Raw genomic sequence first — 16984 nt, forward strand, 5'->3', positions numbered from 1 at the left:
ATTAATTTACACAAATTGCTTGTGTGGGGGGGCAGACTACCAACACTGACTGGTAGCTATTTCTGTTTCAGCAGGAATTGAGATCTGGCAGCATGGGGAACTTGGTAAGCATTGGTCGTCTGGCTTCTGAACCTCATTCTGAATAATCTGCAGAGGAGTGAGGAGGCTGGAAGGCATACTTGGTTTCTAACAGAGTAATGTTGAACTGGGTCCTCTGCTGCCAGAGAGATGCTGCTGAGCAAGATGAAAAAGAGGATCAGGTTGGTGAAAATGTTGTTATTAACGATGCGATGGCAGTGGACCCGAAACCTGAAAAGGAAGAGAGAGAGAAGGGAGGGAGGGAGACAGCCATACTTAATCAGATATGATAGAGAACAATGTTTTATCTCAACCCCTTGATTTCATAAGCTTATTTGTATGTCAGATGCCAACATCTGACCATGTGAATCTTTACCAGCAATCTGCAGTGAAATGGCCCAGTCACGGATCTGCCACCTCACTGAGAGAACCAGGACAAATAGATCATAAATGGATTCCTATTCATGACTTCCAACTTTCTATGGGGAATAAAAGATCAAATAATGACTGTGACTTATGACGTCTGTGATTTTAGACGTATTTTGGATGGGACTACCTTCCTTGCTAGATGAGATTTGTGAAGTCTCAAGGGTTGGGTGATAGGAGTAACATATTAACTATTTTTTCCTCCTAGGTATTCTTTCAGTTAGTAAGCTTACCCAGGACCGGACTTCATACACTGCTTTATTTATTTGATGCAAGCTATTATTGTGCGATATTTTAATTACTTATTGTTGTTTTATAGTAAGTCTTTTTTGTTTTCTCTTGTATTTATAAAATGTGGATTATAAAGTTATCCTTGCTACCAGTTATTGGTGAGCCATGTGTGGGACCCTTTTCAATATCAATCGGGCTTATTTGTCTATAATCAAACCACGGAGAAAAGATTTTGGGAAGGCCACAGATAAAGGCAATTATAGCTGATAACTTGAAATGTCTCTTTAGCAGCTAAACCGAGAACAGGAATAGAAAAGAACTCCCTTTCCCAGTAATGCCATATCACCCCACTCTGTATCTTCCTCTCCCGCTCCAGAGAAAGAATTCCAGGGGCGGAACCCAATAAATATAATAAGAATATTCAGTATTATTATTTTGTGAAGGAACTGATGCAGTTTTATCATTCTTATGTCATAACGATACACACATGGAAAGAGCTTTTAAGAACAGTTGTTTGATTTCAGGTTTTGTTGTTTTTGTTGTTCTGCCCTCTTTTCTCTCTCTTTCCTTTTGTGCTACATATCTTAGATTGTAAATCTGAGCAGAGGGACTTTGTTACTGAACTCACCTAAGCCATTTGGGAGCCTTTCTAACTGAAGATCCAAGTAAAATGCTTTAAATAAACTAATACAGTTCTTTTTTAAAAAAGAAAATAAAACTGTTACAGGGTTTTTTTTTGGGGGGGGTAGAATACTGTACTGCTTTTTCAATAGGATATGGAGTCTTGTAATTCACTAGGCTGAGTTAGCTGATTATGATAACGGCTGTAAGATTTTGTTGTGAATGGATGCAGAATGATAACTGGAAAAGCATTTAAATTTTGCTTCTGATTTTCCCAGTCTCTTATTTCTACTCAGTTACATTTCTCATATTTATGATCCTTTCGAAATGCCACTTTGGGGCAGAGGTAGACAATCTTTTGATGTCTAGGGAGCACATTTGTTTGTATGTGTATTTTTTTCTTAACTCTGTTGGTGGGTGATGCTGTCAGTTGTGCAACAATTTGTCAGGGTTATTAGCATTTCCCTCTTTTAATAGTGTTTAAAAGAATAGGAAATCTACTGCTTAAATTTAACATTTGCTATCAAATTTTCCAGCATAGTTGATGGTAGGGATATCTGGGGAGCAGAGAAAGGAGTTTGAGAGCTCAGCATGGCCTGTGTGGTCATGGAGTGCCCTTCTCTATTTTGGAGACTTTTATTTCTAGTTTTGGCTCCATCTTAAATAGCAATTAAACTATTGCATAGATTCTAACACAATGAATTGTATTTTTTAAAATAGTTAATGTCTCACCAAGAAAAGTCAAAAAGATTTTGCTGAGCCAAAATATTACTTCCTTTTCCCAAACCAGACAGGTACATGAAAACTGGGGAGAATCCATCCACTGGATCATCTACTGTTAGCCTGGCCTATCAGGTTTGTAGGGCAGCCTTCTCTTCCCTGACATAGACATTGCCCAAATGTGTCGACTCCATTCCCAAAATTCTCAGCAATATTCCTGTTAGTTGGGAATTATGGGAGTGGCTCCATGATACCTAAAGGACACACGAGTTGGGTAGACCTTAAGGCCTCTCCTTCATTACTATTAATCAAACCATTTCTGCTGAAGTAAAAGGAGGATTTTTAGGGATTGGAGCCAAGGCTTCCCTTCCTTAAAGCCCCAATCATTTATGTCATCAAGGTGTAAAGGTAGGGTTTTCATGGCAGCAAGCTGGCCCTTGGGCTAGATTGTGTTTCCCATCCATCCCTGATATAAACCAAGAATCTTTTTCTTCACAGAGTAACTCTATCTTGAGATAGTTTTTCTTTTCCATTTTCCAACTAGAAATTATTTGTCTGTTATAAAAGTGCTTGGAGATCAGTGATAATGGTATACACTTCCCTATATCATAGAGTTATCCATTGAGCAGACCTGCATGGAAGCAGACAGACATACACCTTCCCACACTTTCTTAGACGCATGTTATTGGAACTGTTTCATGGTTGCACAAGGTCATACAAGAAACAACACACCTGTTGCTGTGACCGAAGATGAAAAAAGCACTGGCTTCTGGCATTGGCACTGCTTTCTCCTTGAGGTGCAGTTCAGACATAGGGCGAGGACGAGGCCCAACAGGCATCTCTGGCTCTTCTTCTTCTTCCTCTCCTAAAAGGTAAGGTTCTTAGTTTTTAGAACTATTCATCATAAATAGTCTATTCATAAAGACATACGGTATCTGATTGTGTCTCAGGCTTAAAAGTAATGAAAAGTATTCCAACCTACCCCAAACTGGGGCCCACTAGTAACCCATCTACTTGTGTAACACAAGTACCATTCCCAGCATTCCAGCCAGTGTGATCCACGTTGGCTAAGAATACAGGAAGTTGAAGTCCCTACCCTTTTGCAGCATACAGTCTTCTACAGGGGAAGACTGATTTGTTCTCTGTATTAGGCTGATCTGAAATTCTCCTGCCAAAACTATTATGTATCTTTCCCTCATAACATGAGAGGTCAGCAAAGGCTGCGTTTCAGCCTTCACAGAATGAAAGATCCTATCTTCTATGTTCAAGACTGGAGTCTGAGGGAGTATGTACCTCTGTCTACGTATACTTGACCCTGCACAATTGTGTAACTCCTAGCAGAAGAGGAGACTTTTATGTATAGATCAAACAAACTGGAACTAAAAGCTTGGCAAATCTTTGTATCTGGAAATTAATGTCTTGGCAGGTCAGACCAAGAGAATAGTGACTGAGGCCAGTGCAGAGTGCTTATTTAAAAGGATGAGGACTTATGCTGGATGCTCCAAACAGCTGCAGGCCTAAGTAAATCATACTGGGCTATTTGGCTTACAGTCTCATATGCACCCACATAGCCCCAAATAAGGATACAAATATGTATATTAACCACAGAATTAAATACAACGTGTACACTGGTATTTATTTCTAAAATTCAATAAATCTACTCAACTGTTTCTCGTAACAGTGAACATATCTGTTACAGTAAACGGCAAACATTAAATAAAATCAATCACTAGTTGAAATATTTAATTCAGAATCAAACCTTTCTGATCAGCAGACTCATTTTTTTTTTATGTCAAACTTCATCAAGCGCAAGCAAAAGAACTTTTTAACATTCTGTGTAGTGGATGGGGAGAAAATACTCCAGAAGTTCAGAGACAAAGAATTAATAATTCAAAATTAAGGGGTTGGAGAAGTAGAAAGAATTAGGCCTCTAGGAAAATGCTAAGTAGATGTAAATTACAATCTTTTTTTAAAATTTATGCTATGGATTTGTTGGATACAGAAGTGTTCCTCTATATTCTTACTCCTATTTTGTCCTCCAAAAGATTTCCCTTTTTCTTTTTCTTTCTTTCGTTGTCTTCCTTTCTTAATTAGTTCCTTAAATTTAATTTGTATAACCAACCACCTGTATCTGCTTCTGAAATGTATAAACTTGTTCTCACAGGGAATTTAGCCCACCACTCTGTTAGCTACAGAAAGACAACAAGAAGAAAAATATTCTACTCTCCTTCTTTTGGACTTTCAGGCCCAGCCCAAGAACGACAAAAAAATGATCCAGCCAAACTCCAGTTCTTTATTTGCTCACACTGTACGGACAGAATCTTGCCAGACTAAAGCTACTCTACCTAACCTAAGGGGAAATAACCTGGGAGGCTCTAGGGTAAGGCTGCTCTGAACCTCTTAGTCTTCCCATGGTCCAGCTCCAGGCTGTGTCATCCCTTACCTTACTCCCCTCCTTGGAATGTGCTCCCTCCTTCCTGAGAACCAGCTGCATTACTGTAGTCCATCACATGGACAAATGTACAGAGAGGAAACTTCCCTGTCAAGAATGGTGTGGCAGAGACCAGATAGAACAACCCCTGCCCCCTGGGTTTTAGGAGGTTGCAAAAGTAGGGATTGTGAGGGAAGGACTTGGGAATGCCTGTTTGAATAAACCAGAGGGGCCAACCTGCAACACCGCTTTGTAAGTATCTGCAAGCATATGCTTCATTGCAACAAGTTTCTGGAATAATACTCTTGGCATCAGCTAACAGTTTCTCACTGAGAAAACCTTAGCCATGGTAATGTTTTCATATTACGAAGAACAAACAGCATTGGCTTCAAGGCATGAGGAGAAGAGACAGCACCTATGAAAAGACGTAGTGTTCGTGTGCTTAAAAGGTGCACATAAGGCACAGACACACCTACATTACACTACATGAATGAGAAGTAGATGTTCAAAAATTAACCTATACTGCAATGGGAAGTTCCAAATGCTGCATGGACTTTGTCTGCAAATGTGCAGGTGTCCCTGTAAATGGGCTTACTTTTTCTTCATCAATATTTTCAGTGCCCATCTGTATGCCTCTCCATCAGGATTCATTTCATCCCAGTCTCCCAAAAAGAAAAGGATGAGGTTAAGAGAAGTTACTTGTCTTTCTCCTTGCCTTTTTGCTTACAAATTTTGATCCCATAAAGCAATTCTGTTATGGGTCCTGGGAATTTTGTATTTTATACTTGTATAACTTAGTGCACGTACTCTCTGAGTACAGCATGTTGTGAATGGAGTTATCTAGAAACTTCTGGACACATTAGCCATGATTTCTCCCAACTCTTTAAAATCCATGCATACTAAATGGAGCAAACAACTGACCACTAAATACTGTACAGAATATCCTCATGGGAAGGATACTTTTTCCTACCAAAAAAACAAAAATCTTGGAATTATTGCTTGTTTTGAAGTCAGGCAAGAAAAATAAATTTGGATTAGAGCCCACCTGAACATGGGCAAAACATTTCATATAGAGGCAATGTAACTCAACAGCAAACCCAGAAATGGTTCATATATACCTTGGGTTAATTTCTGAAGTTCCCTGACAGTTTTACCTTTTGAGATTATAAAAAGTAAGCTTTTAGTAATGAAGCAACGTGGGAAAATACGCAAAAGATCTAAAGAACCAAAAATTAGGAGAGAGCTGCTTTGAGACAAAGGATATGACGAACTAAAGGAAACTGTAACGATGTCTATATTTGTTCCTATTAGTCCAGGTGGATTAATGTAGGTGGATTTCAAAATAATAGTTGCTATGAATTCCTGCTAATTTGTCCACTTTATCTTTTAAAAGTCATCCCTCTTTTTTAGATATAGCACAGATAGGCCCTTAGGGGCTACAGGCTTCTCCAATATAACTTTTGTGAGGCAACCCTTATAGCTGGTTTAGATCTGCATCCATACAAGATACTGCAGTTTTATCACTTTCTGATGCTTTTGATTATATTTCAACAGTTCTGCTGTCTTCTGTTTATTAATTAGTTCAAGGCATGGTTCTTAACTATAAACCACTACGTAGCTTATGGCTAGGTTGCCTGAAAACCATCATCTCCAATGTAAGTTTTCCCATTCCTCTCAATTTTTGTCTGAGGCCTTGGTGTCTGTCCCAACATCAAGAGATAGGCTTTTCTGTAGCAGCAACCCCATTACAGGATTCCTTCCTGAAGAAGGTCAAAATATCCCTTTTATTGTTTAGCTTCTAATGGGCAGTAGAAACATTTCTGCTTTGCTTCAGCAAATTGGTATGGGAATTATATTGGGATCAGGAATTTCCTAAGTCAGACATGTGGAATATTTTACCTCGTACTAACTGCAAGAAATGCAAATCAACGTGTCAATAAAGCCTTGGAAAAGGCAAGAGATAGAAGCTCTGGGTTTAAATTGCAAGGTATATAAGAAGGAACTGCATCCATATTTTGGCAGATGGCAATCAACTATAATTGTGGTTTCAGTCTACTTTGCAATGGAGAGTCTTAACTTTGGCATGCTCTGTTGAGTGTCTGGGACCAAGCCAGCTTTGAGCTAGCTAAAAGAGGGAGCCTGACAATTGTTTTAAGGACTGATAGCTGGTTATTTGGGAAAAGTTTACTGCTCTTGCTTTAATCTTTGCTATTTGATTTGTTTCAATGCTTGTTATATACTCACCCTTTCTTGTATGCTAACGAGCTGCAAATGTTATAACCCTTCCTCAGTTGAGAGTTATTCTAGTCTCTTAGTTAATTGATTGCAATTTTCTGAACCTTTTTCAATAACCAGATGTACACACTATTCCAACCTGGATTGCACAAAAGATCTGTATAAAACTTTCTTTTTTTCTTTCTTTCTTTCTTTCTTTCTTTCTTTTTCTTCCTTCCTTCCTTCCTTCCTTCCTTCCTTCCTTCCTTCCTTCCTTCCTTCCTTCCTTCCTTCCTTCCTTCCTTCCTTCCTTCCTTCCTTCAGCATTTATTATTTGCCTTTTCCATAATAGCTACACCCTGGATCAGCATTTTCATTAAACTATCTGTCAGAGTGCTAGAAAGCGTTTGGCCCAGAGAGATCAGAAAAATCACACACCAGGCATTTCTATAAAAATAAATTTATTTACAGAAAGCACAAAAACGTATTTTACAAGGCTTGTGCATTCACACATGCTCTCAGAGAGGACTGAGCTGAGAGGCTGCAAAACCAAAACTAAACAAGTAACAAGCAAGCTGCCCTCCCCCAGGCAATGCAGCTATCAACACCCAAACTGAGGACAATTAAATTCGACCTCTTCACCCTGCTGATACTTAAGGAAGTACTCAATTACCATGGTAACTAATGGCTTGTCCAGGCAAAAACAAAGAAATTCCAACACTCCCCTTTGTTTTGCTAAGGGCCAAGACACAAACCAATTTTGTCAACTCTGTATGTCTTGGTAGAGCAAGAGGTTTGGTTAAAATATCAGCCATCATATCTTTTGATTCACGATATTTTAACATTATTTCCCCTTTGGCTATCATGTCTTTGATATAGTGATATCTAATATCTATATGTTTTGTCCTATTCTTGCAGGCTGTAGATTTTGCCATTGCAATGCAAGCTTGATTATCCTCATAAACAGTTATAGGCTGGTTCACTTCCATGCCTATGTCTTTTAACAACTGTTTAAACCATACAACCTCATTACAGGTTTGTGCTAGAGAATAAAACTCTGCTTCTGCAGTGGAAAGAGCAACAAATGTTTGCTTTCTAGAATGCCAGCCTAAGCTTGACCCAGCAAATTGAATTAAAATCCCAGAAGTGGATTTCCTGTCACTGACATCTGCTCCCCAGTCAGAATCGGCAAAAGCCTGCAATTTCTCTGTTCCACAGGCATTTAGCTTCAGGCAATAATTCTTTGTTCCTTGCAAATCCCTCATTAACATCTTCAGTGCTGCTTTTCCACTAGATGTAGGCTTCTCTACCTGTCTACTTAAAATGGCCACAGAATTTGAGATATCTGGGTGAGAGTGATTTGTAATGTACAGTAAACTTCCAATTGCAGATCTATATTTCTCTGCCTCAGTTAATTGAGTTTCTCCTATGCCTTTCTGAAAATCTGCTATCATAGAAGTAGAGACTGGTTTACAGTCTTGCATGTTAAAATCCTCTAGGAGCTTTTGAATTTTACTACATTGGCTGAACAGAAAGCTACCATCTTTCTCCCTGTGTATTTCCAAGCCTAGGTAATTTGTTACTGTTACAAGGCTTTTTAATGTGAAGTGGCTTTTCATGCAGGCTTCAAAATCAAGCCTTTGTTTTTCCGTTGATGTGAACAGCAGCAAATCATCAACATAAATGCACAGATACATACAGTCTTGTCTTTCTTCATATATACACATGGATCTGTTTTTCCTTTTTCAAAACCAAAATTTTGCAGTTTTTCATCTAATTTTTGGTTCCAGGATCTAGCAGCCTGTTTTAATCCATAGATTGACTTTTGCAGTTCACAGACCAGATTCTCCTCTTTTCATAGACAGGGGTTGCTGCATGTATAATTTATGGTCTAAATCACCGTAGAGAAATGCAGTTTGAATGTCATAGTGATGAACTGACATTCCTTTGAGTGCAGCAATTTTTAACAGTAATCTAATTGATTCACCTTTAGTAACTGGTGCAAAAGTCTTATCAAAGTCTAAATCTTTCCTTTGAGTGAACCCTTTTGCAACCAACCTTGCTTTATATTTTTGGATTTTGCCATCAGCAACCCTTTTCAGTTTGAAAACCCACCTACAACCTAGACAGCGTTCATTGGGAGGTAGATTTACAAGTTTCATGTTTTATTTTCTTTCAAGGATGCTAACTCCTGTTGCATGGCAGAATGCCAATTTTGTGCAATCTCAGGTGGTAAAGCATTCACTTGTTCTAAGGACTCAGGTTCAGTAAAGATGTGAAAAGCCTTTACTGCTTCAGCCTGAAAACCTGATGGAGGAATGCCTTTATTACTCCTCTGAGATCTGCGAGGTAATACAGGGCTTAAATTTTGACTCCTATCACTTTCCTGAGAAGCATCTGTCTCATCAGACAGATCTTCAGTTTGCTTTTCTGGTTTAATGTCCTCATCAGGCAAAAGATCACCATCAGCAAGTCCTTGCTGTTCTCTTGCAGACAGATCAACTGGAGAGCTAGAATTTAATCTCCCCCAGTTTTGCTCAGCAAAAGAAGCGCTTTTGCTAATTATTAATTTCTCTCCCACTATGAACCTGTAGCTCCTCTGGCTTTGTTCATAGCCAACAAAGATGGCTTTCTTTGTTGTGGGGCCTCCTGTCCTTCTCTGCTGCTTTGGAATGTGAACCCATGCAGTGCTACCAAACAGTCTAAGATGGTTTACCTTTGGTTTCACACCATAAAACAAATGGAATAGAGTGTCCTGAATCACAGTTATACAATCTGTTTTGTACATAACAGGTAGTAGATATTGCCTCTCCCCAATACTTAAAATATAAATGTGAATCTTTAAGCATGCATTCCATCGCATTTTGCAAGGTTCTGCCCTTTCTTTCAGCAACACCATTTTGCTGAGGGGTGTAAGGGTTAGAGACAATTTGTTCTATCCCCTTTTCTGCTAGGAACCTTTTGAATTTGTGAGAAAGGTACTCTCTTCCTCTATCACATTGGAGTGTGCAGATACAGGCCTAGGGAATTTTCCATTTGCCCATGTCACAAAACTTTTAAATTTCTCAAATGCCTCATCTTTATGTTTTAAGATGTAGTTAAATGTGTATCTTGAGAAATCATCAATTATGGTCATTGCATACCTTGCTTGTCCAAGACTTGGAGCAAAAGGACCAATAATGTCTGAGTGTACAATTTCCAAAGGTCTAGTTGTAACTCTGTCACTGTGCTTACTCGCAGGAGCTTTTAGTGTTTTGCATTCTTTGCAAACTACAAAGTCTAAGTATTTATCACAGGGTTTTATCTTTAGGTCAGCACACAGCTGTGGCATTTGTGCTATATTCTTGAAATTAGCATGACCAAATCTTTTATGCATCAGGTGTGCACATTGGTCATGATATGGAGTGTTGCCAACTGCAGCCTTGTAGCTTGGCTTCCTTGCATTTTGCACAACGTACAAGGAGTCTTTTAACATACCAGTAGCACACAATTTCCCATTTTTACGTATCTCACAACCATTTTTCTTAAATGTTATGACATACCCTGTTGCAGCTAATTGTGCTACAGATAAAAGGTTTGACTGTAGATTTGGAACATACAAAACACCTTTTACAGTTTCTCCCAAGCAGGATAAATACAAGTCACCTTGTCCCATAATTGTGGTCACAGACCCATCAGCCAAAGACACACTTCGTCTGTTTGTTTTAGACAGTGACACAAAAGAGCTTTTACACTTACGTAAATGACAATTGGCCCCAGAATCTAACACCCATTCATCAGAATTACCCTTCTCAGCAACCTGTGCAATTTGGGTTGTCTGAAGAGCCTTCTTCTGTGTTGCCCTTGTGTTCTTCTTTTGTCTTTCTACTCTTGGGTCTCAAGGCACAGTCTTTCTGCAAATGTCCAGCTGAACCATAAGCGAAGCATCGCTGGCTGGCTAATGCTGTAGCCTCAGCTTCTTTTCCCTTGCTTTCTGATGCTGCAGCTTTCCAGAAGAGATGGGGGGGGGGGGAATCTTTCCTCTCTCTTCTCCCATTCAGCGAGTAAGCACTGTGTAACATACGATGGGGTGAGGTCTGCTTCAGGCATAGCCTCCAGGGTACAAATCAGCGTGTCCCACGTTTCATTCAGTGAGGGCAGGAGGATATAGGATTTTGTGAGAGGTGTAAATTCCATACCTCTCTCCTGCAACTCAACAAACAGCTGCTGAATATGATGCAGGTGCTCAGGAAGGCTATCTCCTTCTGCAAGGTAGGCTTTGTACAGCTTTTTTGTCAGGGTAACTTTACTTCCTGCTGTTGCCTTTACATACAAGTCTCTCAAAGCATCCCAAAGTTGCTTAGCAGACTAGCTGATTATCCTCAACTCCCAGGATAATGGTGGCTCTAGCCTGCTCATCCTGTCTAAGCCATTCAGCACTGGGATTTTGGGGGTTTTGCTCACCAATTGGCAGCCAAAGATTCTCTCTGCAAAGATACATTTCCATCTTCAGGGCCCAATTCAAATAATTGTTCTCTGATAGGCACTCCAGAGGCATTGCTGAGGGCTGGGAGGTAGACATGGCTTCTTCCTTCTTTTGCAAGTCATCTCAGCTGGCTTCTTTGTCCTGTAGACTGGCAGCAGCTGGAAAATCTCCAGGCGGCTCCAAAGAAAATCTTCACAGGTCTTTGCTACCTGCCTTTAAATTGTGCATGAGGTATGGAGCTCATCTCTCTGCTCTCTCTGGGGTTTCTCTGGGCTCCTTTACTGGGCCCATAACCTGTCAGAGTGCTAGAAAGCGTTTGGCCCAGAGAGATCAGAAAAATCACACACCAGGCATTTCTATAAAAATAAATTTATTTACAGAAAGCACAAAAACACATTTTACAAGGCTTGTGCATTCACACATGCTCTCAGAGAGGACTGAGCTGAGAGGCTGCAAAACCAAAACTAAACAAGTAACAAGCAAGCTGCAATGCAGCTATCAACACCCAAACTGAGGACAATTAAATTCGACCTCTTCACCCTGCTGATACTTAAGGAAGTACTCAATTATCATGGTAACTAATGGCTTCTCCGGGCAAAAACCAAGAAATTCCAACACTATTCACTACAACCCAAGATCCTTTTCTTGGCCATTAATTGCCTGTTCAAATCTCAGGAGCATCTATGCATACATGACCTATATCTGCCATCTCAGGGTCTGTCTCTTCAATTGAAGATTTATTATTAATTCATTAAATTTATTATAGCCATCCACTCTAACAGACTCAAGATAATTTAGGCAGATTATTTTGAAGATTTTTGCTGCCCTTTTTTGTTTGTTTGTTTTATTTTCACAATCCTAAACAATTTAGGATCATCAGTTAGATTGGTTAGATTCTCAGCCTTGGCAACTTTAAGATGTGTGGACTTCAACTCCCAGAAATCCTCAGCCCAGCCATCTGGTAAGAAAGCATTGGTCTCAGTTCTGGTCCTGGTTTGCCTTTCTATTTTTCTTCTTGTTTGTAAGATGATTTCTATCTTTCTCTCTCATCTGATCTGCTCAAACAGCAAACCTCTTTAAAGATCTAGATTGTAAATTCTAATTGTAGCCACTCTAACATCATCACAATGCTTCTCCTGACAAGAAGCTTACTTCCATGGCTGAGCTTTTTAGTGGCAGTTGCAAAAGGCAAAGGGGCAGCTTGAGGAGTTGCATCATAAGCACCCACAGGGCCTAACCAGCAGCAGAGCTTTAAGCAGCATTGCAGTTTACAGACAAGACAGCAAAAACAAAAACAAAAACAAGATTAGTAAGAAAAACCTGGGGGAATAGGCACCTATAAATGGCGCAGTGGAATGCAGTATGGGATTTAACTTCACAGACTTCATCACTATCTCTGAAGAAAAGAAATAGTAGATCTTACTAAGTTGCAAAAGGATATAGGTAAGCAGTAGTCCAGCAGCCACGGTGGAAAGGTGAGCTAAATACACTCAGAATTCCAACGTCCAAAAAAGAAAGCCTCTTCCTCTCTTTGGCTGTGATGACTGTGTCTAAAACACTTGCATTACATTCTCTATGGTGAAGCCAGATGCAGAGAGCTACAAACCTCTCTGTTAGAGTTAGCAGTCCAGATGTGACCAGGGTCTGATCAAAGAGAGAGATGAGCTTAAAAACAGGCAGGCAATAACTTATGTGGGTGTCAAAACAGATACAAGAATTTTCTGAGCATCAAAGAAGTGTTCAAACAGAGATAGAGTCCAAAACTTGATAAGACTAGATGGAAATCTTAAATATCCACGGAATTGCCAGATCTCTGGTAGATTACGATTCCACCGTCTAGTGGAATATTGGGCCTTTAACAATAAGCTTGCAGATACAAAAAGAGAAGCCATTATTATTCAGATAAAAACTAAAGTTACAAATGAATAGAGCTGAATAGTAAGATTTTTCAGGTTAAAAGTTTCCAGTTGTGGTTCTACTATGATGGTTCTACCAACACAACCTTCATCAAAGACAAGGCAGAGATCAAAGCCTCTGAAGCTTTAGTAAGATTTAGTTTTACATTATGAAAACAAGGCGCCCCACTGAATCATGGTGAGTGAACGGAGCAAGCACCTCTCTGCTGATGTTGAACTGAGAAGACAGTTGACCTTTTGGAATGACCAACACTTTCCTGAACCTAATTCATTTTTTCACTCCAAAAGTAGAGACTCTGTTTTCCTAAGTAGTTTCAGTGGGGAAAGGCTGCCAAAAAATCCAATGATTCTCTTTCCAGTTAGACTTAATGAACAAGATATTTGAAGAAAAGACCAAGAAGGAAACTGAGTCATAGATGAATAGATGTTCAACCCCTCCCCTCCAATGACTTTTAAGCTCAAAATTGTCCTTCCTCTAGATAAGCAGTTAAAGGAAGGGATGACCAGAGAAGAAAAGGTTAGGGTTAAATACTCTTGTGCATCAACAGCCTATGATATGTTAGTCAAATGAGGAATTGTCATTTTTGACATCCTCCCAGTTGTAGGAGAAAGGGATAGGAAGCTGTTGCTTCTTGTGGTTTTGAAAAATATATTGGGATTAAAAAAGAAGCGGATCAGAATCAGTGGTACTGCACTCAGAGGGAAGGGTCACCCATACCGATTCTTTTCTGCTCCTAATTTACTCTTCGGAAGGGCGCTGGAGAAATAAAAAATAAAACATGGAGTGCCTGGTGAAACCCTTTTCTGCGGAGCTGCACTAAGGCTTCACCTCTATTCTGGCAGACAGATAACAGGATTAACTCTCCATTCAACCTATTGTCCTTTTTCAGATAACATGGCTGACCAAAGGGTGGTTAGATCCAAATTTGCCACAGGGCTATTCGGAGTTCAAACTAATCCTTTCTAACCTCAGTGATTTAGCCATCTGCACAATACTTCCCCAACCTGGTTAAACACTTTGTATAAATATGGCCCTGTCACCACTGCCCAAAGCTTCAAAAGCAAATTGAACATGAGCCATGACCATTTCCACAGCTGCTGACCTGAACCAATAATTACTTTCTTGCAGTGATCCAATGGGAGGTTGAAGGACCAGCAGCTCAGTCAGTGCCTTGCCCCACCATCACATCATTTGTCTGTCTTCTATGCATTTGTCCAACGAGTTCCAAAAATTAAAAAACAGTTGTTATGAAAAGAGCTAGAAAGCCAACAAGGCACTATCCCTCAGTTGCAGCAAGCCCAGAGAAATTATAGTGAGTCAGGGTAATGCCCCAGCAACTGAACCTCTGGTGAGAAGAGAGTGACTTGAGCCCTGGAACCAGGATGAGGCAAATTCCCATCAACAGGAAAATGACCATAAGCTATGCAGAGCTTCAGCATCGCAAATGAGAAGAATGCACCACAGCTGAGAAGCAGTCCCTCATACCATCATCTGTGTTTGACTCAGCTACTTCTGAATTACTGTGAAGACCCTGTGTAGAAGTGCTCCAAGTCAATGATTGAGTAGGAATTAGCTTCCAAACTAAATCAGACTTTTTCACCCTTAACTTTTTGGGGGTCAAAATGTATCCATACATTAGATTACAATAAACTAATTAATCTGGGGATCAAATATACCTGTACATTAATTACACTACTAGATGTCCAACTCGAAAAAACACATCTTATGAGTTATACTAGAGACGTCTAGCCAGTTCGCAACAAACTGAAATTTTGAAACATGTTCAAATGTTTACCCTACAAATCAAATGTTAATATGAATACAAGCCCTCAATTGCCATTTGCCAAATTTCTTAAAATGGAATGAAAACTCTGGGCACAGTACAGCTCAAACAGGTAAGTATCAGTAGAGACAGTAATCTTGGTTCATGTCAGAGCTGTTGAAAAATAATAAATATCCTGTGACTCTTGATTTTATATGGAGGCAAAGAAGGAAACATTTTTATATCTTAAGCCTGCAAATATAATGACAATAGGGGCAACGCAGTAGGTTCCAATGCTCTCAGGAGCAACTTTATCCCTCTCCGTCTGGCTAGCAGAACAGAGAAATCTGTTCAGATCAGTTTAATTTCCACCTTATTCTGGTAGCAGAACCTGAGGCATCACTGTGATGCTTCCCACATGTGACGACCTGTAAAATACCACGCCGTGTGTATCTTGTGTAGGGGCGTGTACAAAACAAAAATACGTTTCCTTTTAAATATGAAACAAATATATTTCTGGCTGAACTGAAACCTGGCACAAATGGGCTATTCTGGGTTTCTGCCAAGAAGAAAATCTGTTGGCGTGGGTATAGTGAATGTGTGGGTGTCTTAGAGGGATAGAGGCAAGTGTGCCTTACCCCACTGTCCCTTCTAGAGCTTCCAGGGGTATTTGGGGGGGCGGGTTTGAAAAAGTTAAGAAGATGGCTACAACCTGCAATCGAAGCCCCATCACTGTTTTATCTGCCTGGCAATGTATGTAAAAAATGGCAGAGATTCAAGCACATAGTTGTGGCTGCCATCTTGTCTTTTTTGACCCCCTCCCTGAGGATGCCCCTGGGGCCTCCAGAAGTAAGTGGGCAAGGCAGTGAATTACCTGGTGTCTCTGCAGTAGGATAGGGATTTTTCTCTTCATTTTCATTAGGCTGATATTCATCTGTGTTGCTCTGGCAGAAAGAGAAAACAACCATTCTTTAGTTGTTCATACTCATTAATTTATAAAAGTAGTGATCTCAAAGCAAGCTAGATATTGGAAAACAGCAAACCTTATTAGAAGGTGGAGATTCTCCATCAGCTGTAATTGATTTCAGCTCAATTTTTTCCTCCTTTGCCTCTCCCTCCACAGCCGGCTTCTCAGGCTCCTGTTTTTTTTCAGGACTAGCAGTTCTACCAATTTAGCAGACCACAGAAAATCAAAGGGTTTATAAACGAATGAATTGGGTTTTCCAGCCCAACAGATAAGCCCAAGTGTCAAGTGTATTTTTCTATCTTCATTAACATTTGCTCTTCTCAGAAACAAATACTAATAATCATGGGCCTACTGAACTTTCATCAAATTTGCATCCTAAAGTAAACTAGCAAGTTAATGGAAGGAAAGTTTGTCATCCTCTTTCCAGCAATTGTCCTAATCAGTTCTACTTTGTTCAGGAGCTGCGTCTTTCCCAAATTATCTGCAGGGGATCTTCAGGCTGCAACGAAAATAACTCCCTGCCACACATTTTTCTTAATTTATTTTAGTTTCCAAGCCAATGCTCCAACCCCACTTCAAGCTGTGCAAAAGCTACCTGAACTTTCAAGAGGCACCCAGGGTATGTATATTTCCAGCTTTTCTGATCTTTATTGTTCAACCCCCAAAAAGCTCGCATTTTGATTGACATTGGTCTCTAGAGAGCCCAAGTGGTTGACTGTGAATTTTGCAATTTGTATGGCTGGCTTCCTAGAATAAATTGAAACCTGTTGGTGAAAGATACTTTTTCTGTAGAATACCTTCTATAAACTTAGCTAGGAAATAGAGTACCTAACAGGGTATAAGAAGCTCTTGTTCTGGACATATTTTTACCCTTATATTTTGCCCTTATATTTTAAAAAATACAAACATTTTTAATGCCAAAATAGACAAAAGTTTACCTCGCTAGTTTTTTCCTTTCTTTTTCCTCTTCCTCCTCCTTTTGAGCAGATGTCAAGCTTTCGGCATCAGCAAGATTGTCCACAGCAATGGCCAAAAAGACATTCAGCAAGATATCTATTTGTTTATTCTTTAAAGAAAATATCTTGGAATATCTGGGAAGCAGGAGCCAGTGACATGATACTCAACATGTACAAAATGTGCTATAAAGATACA

The 16984-nt window shown here is 39.7% G+C and overlaps 1 protein-coding gene across 1 annotated transcript in view; it reads right to left on the reverse strand.

Annotated features, from left to right (window-relative positions):
- CACNA1C (calcium voltage-gated channel subunit alpha1 C) overlaps nt 1–16984 on the reverse strand; it is a 506884-nt gene that overhangs the window by 97355 nt on the left and 392545 nt on the right. The window contains exons 16-20 of the mRNA XM_063309210.1: nt 16771–16885; nt 15909–16029; nt 15740–15809; nt 2809–2941; nt 180–309 (exon numbers count right to left, since the gene is read on the reverse strand). Coding sequence (XP_063165280.1) covers nt 180–309; nt 2809–2941; nt 15740–15809; nt 15909–16029; nt 16771–16885 — 569 coding nt within the window. The remainder of the gene's footprint in view (nt 1–179; nt 310–2808; nt 2942–15739; nt 15810–15908; nt 16030–16770; nt 16886–16984) is intronic.

This window comes from Candoia aspera, chromosome 7 (assembly GCF_035149785.1).
Source record: "Candoia aspera isolate rCanAsp1 chromosome 7, rCanAsp1.hap2, whole genome shotgun sequence".
Classification (NCBI taxonomy): Eukaryota; Metazoa; Chordata; class Lepidosauria; order Squamata; family Boidae; genus Candoia; species Candoia aspera.